At 31.6% G+C, this 7,648-nt stretch overlaps 1 protein-coding gene across 1 annotated transcript in view; it reads left to right on the plus strand.

Moving 5' to 3' along the window:
- The window catches only part of LOC108690837, a 147,491-nt gene that overhangs the window by 62,331 nt on the left and 77,512 nt on the right, over positions 1–7,648 (plus strand). The window contains exon 2 of the mRNA XM_018198349.1: positions 5,642–5,814. Coding sequence (XP_018053838.1) covers positions 5,651–5,814 — 164 coding nt within the window. The 5' untranslated portion in view covers positions 5,642–5,650. The remainder of the gene's footprint in view (positions 1–5,641; positions 5,815–7,648) is intronic.

The following is a 7,648-nucleotide window of genomic DNA, read 5'->3' on the forward strand; positions in this document are numbered from 1 at the left end:
ATATATATAGAATTTAAAGAACATTTTTAAATTAAAAAAATTAAGTTTTACCGTGTGATTTTCGTGTAACAGTACGAAATATTTATAAATTACTCAATTCTTTTTAAATATGACGTCACAGTGACACATCCAAGGTAAACCGATGGTAAACGCATTACTAGGACATTAATTAATGGGCATTATTAGGGTATCAGTGGGTATAAAAATTGAGTATATTATTTGGGTATTAGTAGGCGTACATCGGTGTACATAATTTTGATTTATCTCATGGAAACATCATTTCCATCAGAATTCTTAATACCTTTAAATTAAAATTTAAATAGTTATTGTAAATAATTTTTCTTCAATATTTTCTATATAAATATTCGCTTTTATTATAAAAAAACGTTTGTTTTATAACAAATTACAATTTTACCGCTTAAATTTTATTCATATTTATTTTTTAGAAGATGACAATGACATTTTCTTTGGTGTTTTCATGTTAAGATGAAGAAAAGTCACGTTGGAGATCCTCTTTAATTTGTCGGCTCATAAATGAGATGGTTTATTACAATGCATTTATGAAAAAGAAAGAGGGAAAAGGAATAGAACAGAAGTAGTTACAGGCATGTGATACTCCGATATGCGATTGCCATGAGAACATCGGACTGTGTGGTCACATGTGTCGATCGCGTCGCGGTATGAGAAACTCGAATCCCGGCATGTATCTTCGGCCCGCGTGTTGATACGGGTACGCGCAATTTTACGTCAATGATTAATAGGAATCGACAGTAGTCGACATTGCGCGATGCCGATGTCATCCGGTCGAGAAATATCGCCGATAAATTCTTCTTTGAATTGCTACTCTCTCCTTCTTCCTCATCGTCTATCTTTCTTTTTTCCTAATGAAAAGCGAAATATCTTTTTTCCAGGCCTCTTTTTCTAACTCGTTAATAATATTTTTCCATCCTGATCTTCGATAACGCGTGCACTCGATGAAGGATTGATGTAAAGAAATTGGAAAGTGCGAAATGCATTCTGGAATATTATGTATCAATCGACTAATTTATTATTAATTTGTCGTATTCGCTCGTGGCGATCGGCATGATAATCTAATTGATTATCTCAATGCATGAGATAATGAGGCTGATATAGATTTCTGCATTAAATATTGTCGACATAATTTCCATTTAAAATAACGACAAACGCATTTCGCGACGATAAATAGGGATTTTTTTATTTTTAAAAGATATAAATTTTATACAATAGGATTGAGAATCTATGGAACGTGTGCATCGTATTATTAAAAACATTACGCGACAATAACAATCGTAATTCGTTTATTGCATTAGCGATAACATCATTGATGATGAATTAATTATTATGTACATGTATTAAACGTCGCGCGTTTGTTCCCATTAAACACGAATAATTCTTTGGATTCGATTCTACTTGTCAAATTGGAAATATTTTTTCTCGTTAATGACGTTTTTCGATCGTCGCCGGAAGGTGCGCTCGTAACGAACGATCGATGTATAACATGCGTGCAATGAAAGAGTCGAAGGGGTTGGGAAACTCGCGCTCTTGTTAGGAATACAATGTACACGTCGCTCAACGGATGAAACTCGGACGTTACGTGTCAATCGAACGTTATTAATTTGCGGTATTCATTACCATCGTAGGTAGATGGCGATTAGTATCATTGATAATGGCATGAATTAGTCATGCCAGCGTATTATGTCGCATTAAACATTGGTTGTTCATTTTCATCGAATGTGAACGATAGTAGAATTAATAATTCAGATTGATAATCTTCTTTGGTTTATGGTGGTTTTAAATAAAATGCATTATCTCAATCTCTGTCATCTTTCTTTTTAAGCAAAAATTCTTTTATGACTGGAATGAAATATCTTAATTAAATATCTCACTTTAATAGACTTCAAGAAATATACTTAAATAATTATGTATGCTTTTTTAAAATTGATATTAAATATATAATTCTCAAAAATTTAGATTATATAAAAATGAAATTAGTATTTTTTTATTTTCTAAGAAATTTTGGATTAATATATACTTAAAAAATATTAGTACATTAAGGAGGTTTTTTAATTTTTAAAATAATTTAAAAGTTTAAATAATTAATAAAAGCAGCAAAACTATAATTGATTATTTAAAAATATTTTTTTTATAATAGAAATAAATATTCATGATGTAAATATTGAAAAAAATTATTTTTAGTAATAATTTAAATTTAATTTAGATATTGATAACTCTGATGGAAATAACGTTATCACGTTTTCATAATTGTGTGTCATAATTTTCAAGAGATTTTTTAATGAATATTTCATACTTTTACATTTACACGAAAATGATACACGAAAATGAAACTTCATTCTTTTTTATTCCAAAAATATTTTTTAAACTCCATTTTTAAATATCTATATAATTCTTCAAAATTCTCGTATTTTGTTTACAATTAAATTACTTAACACCCTTTTTCTCATAAGAATTTAAACTATTTAAAAAAATTATTTAAAGAAAATTATAATCAAAAAATCTGAAAAAATTTAGGAATGTCTACATATTAATTATAAATTTATTCTCAATATTTGATCAAATTTTTATATTAGGTATATAAAAAGACTGAAGAATATTCTTAAGTATATAGTATATTTTTTCAAAGACAAAGATATTGAAAGTATCTAATCGGATGATTTATCGTGGATGGATTGCGACGTTGACTCGGAACCTCGAACTTCACGACGTGATCTTCGGTATAGTATATGCACGGATAATGCATTCATTGTCAGAGACGTGGAAGTGAGAGTCAAAGAAGTTCCGGAATCGCCTTCGGCTGAATAACTCAGTGTCACGCGTGACAAGCATACGCGTGTACGCGATCTCTCGTATATATATATATATACGTGACACATTGTTTTCGCGGGTGCACTATTACGAAAGGGAACTTGCACGGCGCTCGTTTTCACCTCTCATCCTCCTCACTCTTCTCATCGTCCGCTCTCGCATTCACCCTTCGCAGCCTCCCAAGTTCGCAGTTCCACGAGTGGGCGTTATTGTGTTACGATGTATACCACGGGGCAGACTTCTACGGTTCTCCGTGCCACGGATTCGGGTGCAAACGTTATTATTTTTCGCAATTTACTAAGCAGATGCCTCCCCATTGTGAAGCTGCCGCTGGTGCCGCTCCGTTGCCGGGAGTTTATTTTCCCGGCTCGTCTCCAACAGACGCTGACATTGTGATATTTTGCCTTCATGTAGCGGAATTTTTTTACACGCGAATCCCTGCAATTGTGAAATTTTTATATCCGTGTATGGACTCAGATATGCAAAAGGGAGAAAAAAGGAGATAACGAAGAGTATACGCATAGTAAAATAGAAAGTTGTGGCACGGAACATTTTAAACAACTTAGTGAATAATTATTTTAACAGTATCAAAAATATTTTTCATGAGAAAAATATTTTTATATTTCCTATTTAATTTTACAAATTAGTCGATACAATACAAATTAGTAATATACATAAATATAAATGTATACATTATGTACAAATTTCTTATAAAAATAATCATTCATATTTCATCATAATTATAAATAAATAAATTTAATTAAGGATGATAGATTGCATATCTAGTATTTGTTGCTGAAAAAAGTCTGATAGAATCAGTAAATCGTAAACAACGAATAAATCATAGTTGCTTTTTTTGAAAAGCAACTATGAGTTTTTTTTTGACATCGATAAATTCATCTGATTATTCTGTGCATAACAGCAGGAAGACACAAAAATGAATAATTTACGAGATATTTTATAATTTATTGTAGCATATTTTGATATGAGATATAAAATATCTCGTAAGCTATTCAGTTTTTAGTAACTGTATTTTAATGTTTTTACTTTTTAAGTATACTTATTAATAATAAAACAAATCAATTCATGTAAAGAAAACACATATTTATTTTTCAAAAATATATAATATATAATTGCATATTTAAATATAATTGCACAAATTGCATAATATTGCATAATTTTTGAAAAACAAATCTTTATCCTTTTTACATCGATTGATATTGATGTCATTATTCTGTTGCTTCAAGCAATTACAATTACCCAAAAATAAATAGTTTACAAGATCTGTTATAATATATTTTATGTAAAAATGTGTCAATATTTTAAAGAAAAATATGGCATAGAGGATTGTGTCTCTGAGATTGCATTTAACATTTTGATCCTTCAATAATAATCTTTAATTTTAGCTAATTGTAAATTTTGTTATTAAACATAGGAAATCCATTACCTATAAAAAAAGTTTTTTATCTATTATATATAATATAACAAAAGATGAAAAAATAGTATTAAAAGTATAATAATATCATCTTCTTTTATTTCTGGATAAACGAAAACGTTTTAATAATTTTTGTCATTTTTACGTACATTTGCACTACTCGTTTTCTAATTTTTAACTTTATCGATCGTCGTAATTTTTACTTCCATTACGTCGCTCAGGAAGCTCATTTTTGCTCTTTATCTTCGTACAGTTTCAAGTTGCTGCATCCGCGCGCACGCGAGCGCGAATGGCGTGTATTCGCGTCAGAGGCTGAATATTTAAACCAACTTGCTGGCACGCATTGTTTCACCGGCGTCTTCATCTCGATGGACTACACACGTCGAGAAATAATGATCGCACCGACCGTCTACCGTTCCTTTCTTCTCTTCTTTTGCCGGTATCGTTCTTTGCTCTTGCGACGCTAAAGCATCTACGACGAAAACACTACCGACTTGAGATTTTACCGGACGCGTTTCTTTCTTCTCAGACCGTAGACAAGGAGATGGTTGAACATAGAAAATGTTCGTGACTTTTCTTCGTTGTGTACCTGTATTCTACCTGCAATATAGATAAAACATTTTTTTTTAAGTCTTAGAGTGAATTGTAAATAAATATAGACAAATAACTAATCTCTAAGAATTGTTTTCTTTTTATTTATTGTTGATTTTTTATTAGTTATGTAATATTTTCAATATAAATATAAGAGTAGGAAGGAGAATTGCGTCGAGGCACATCTATATTTATTTTATTTTTCCTTTTAAATATTTTTTGTGCATATTATGTGATATTTCTAGGATTAATGATAACGCTACTGAATCGTATCCAGACTCGCTTGGCGCGTTAAACTAGTTTGAATAAACGAAAGGAAACAGACGCGCGCGAGGAAGAGGCAAACTACGAAGTCGACCGTGAAGCAGAAGTTTTAAGTTTTGGTAGTTGTGCAGACCGATAGTCTCTTTTTCGTTTTTCTTGTCAGTCCTTTCCAAACATTCGCTCTTTTCGAAGTTTATCATCATTTCTGTGATCTTCGGCGCCTCTGAAGTTACGAAGAAACGATACTTTACCGAACTCGCCGATCGCTTTCCATTTATTTCAATTTATTGATTCCTCGATAATACATTTTCCTTTTGGTAATCAAATATCTAATTATTAAGTTAAATAACAACATTATAAATATATAGCGTAATTATTGTGTTGTGTAGAAAAATTATTTTTGTATAAATGTATACAGTCTGCTTTTATATTTTCTAAAAATTTTTAAATAATGGACATACAATCGAATTTTTTTTAACATCAAAATATTTTATGTTATTTTTATAGATATACGCTATGGAGGTGCGAACGGAAAGACCACGGACCGCCGGTCGAATAGCACCAACCGGAAGAGTAACACCGACAGTGCATCAAACCGGCGGAGGTCGAAGAAAAGCAATACCGGTCCCACCACCGAGAGTGCCGACGCCAATGCCCATCGTAAATAATAATCAACAACGGTAAGTGCATTTTGAAATTATAATTGAACATGTTTATGCCGGAAGGAGAATAAGTTTTCCATAATTCTATATTGGTAATATCATATGTATGTATAATAATTAATTATTAATATCACGATACTTATTCATCAAAAATGAAAATATAATTTTTATCACAGAAATAAACATGATTTATCAATTACTTCATCTGGATATATTTCATACGCATTTACAAAAAAATCTTCATTTTCACAGTGTAATATGTAATTTTGTGCACACAGTTTGTTGTCTAATTTAAATAATGACATTAGTTTTAATGAAAAAAGAGAACAACTTTTTTTAACGTATATGTTGGGACGTCGAATATATTATTGAAATATTTTTATCAGATTTGATTCTTAAGATATAGGAAAAAACATTTTAACAAATAATATAAAATTAAAACACTCGATATTCAAATAAACTAAATTAAATTGGGTGGGCAGGGATGAGAGTTTCGCACAGTTATCTAGTCTCAAATATATATTAGCCAATTAGTTTTTTAATACATTACAACAAACGTTATGGTTTCATTCCGGGCCATAATCAATGTGCAGTTGATGTTAAAGACTTCTTTGAGATTTTTAATTCCTAGGTAATTGGAATAGCTAGGTAATTGGAATTGCCTGATATCATACTGTATCATACTTCTCTGAAATGCAGAATTAATAAACATTCGTAAATTATTTTAATAATTATTAAAATAACAATTATGTTAAAAATCAGTTAGTCATAAATTAGTTTGTTGGAATACTTATGATGTCGTTACAAAGTATTCAGTCGCAATGAATAAACATTTTTTCCAATATATGGTGAAATTTTATTGAAATTAAAAAATAAATCAAAAGTATTTGGCATTTAATTTTTGTTTTTTTTTTGTGTAATTTTAGATTGGTTCCACGTATTAAAGTCTAGCAGTAGTTAGTATCGAAAATTACTCTTCAAATTGTTTTCATATGCTCTTGCACAAATCCTTATAAATTAGTGTAATTAAATAAATTGAAAAATTAATACTTCGGGGTTGATCGTATTTGTCGTATGCCATTCGAGTTAGTCGCGCAGAAATGTCCATAGCAATAACTCGATTCTGATTCAAGTTTAAGGAACTTCATGTAGCGAGGATATATCGGGATCGTGCTTTCCGAACTTGGACGATGCCAGTCGCTATACGGTTGCCTATTCGCCAGACGACACGGCGCTCAACTTTGTCTCGCGGTTTAACGGCGGCGGATTTTACAGCGAGTTTCCAGTCACATTAATTCCTTGCGAGGATAAGTGCCATTAAGAGCGTCGTGCAACCAAGGTGCAGTGGATAGTAGTGGAACGGGGGATAGGTACGGCTGATTAAACTCAACCAGGAAGCGTAAGGTCGCTGCCCACTTCGTTGATCTTCTCCGCCAATCTGCTTCTGCCAAGCGTTGGCTCGTGCAGAACTGGGGATTTGCTCGCCACCACTCGCGGATAAAACCACCCCCGGATGTTAAGCTTTCGTGGTTGGCGTATTTTTCGGGACTGGTGTTCAAGCTTGGGATTTTCGAGAGTTTATCGAAGCGCCGCAAACTGCGCGTATAAGAGTCGAGCCTGATAATTGAAAAGCTAAGTGAATAAAGGTGGATACATGACACAAAGGGACGATTACGCTGTATTGACATGTAACGATTTAATCTGCGATTTTATTAGAAGAGAATGTCGTTCTCATATATTTTTTGAAAATCCACATGAAAAAGACGGTTTACTGAAATATCTAAAAATTTAACTGGATATATAGATCGGGAAAAAGTGTTTGTTTATGAAAATAAATATATATATATATATA

The sequence above is a fragment of the Atta colombica genome, unplaced genomic scaffold (assembly GCF_001594045.1).
Source record: "Atta colombica isolate Treedump-2 unplaced genomic scaffold, Acol1.0 scaffold38, whole genome shotgun sequence".
NCBI lineage: Eukaryota > Metazoa > Arthropoda > Insecta > Hymenoptera > Formicidae > Atta > Atta colombica.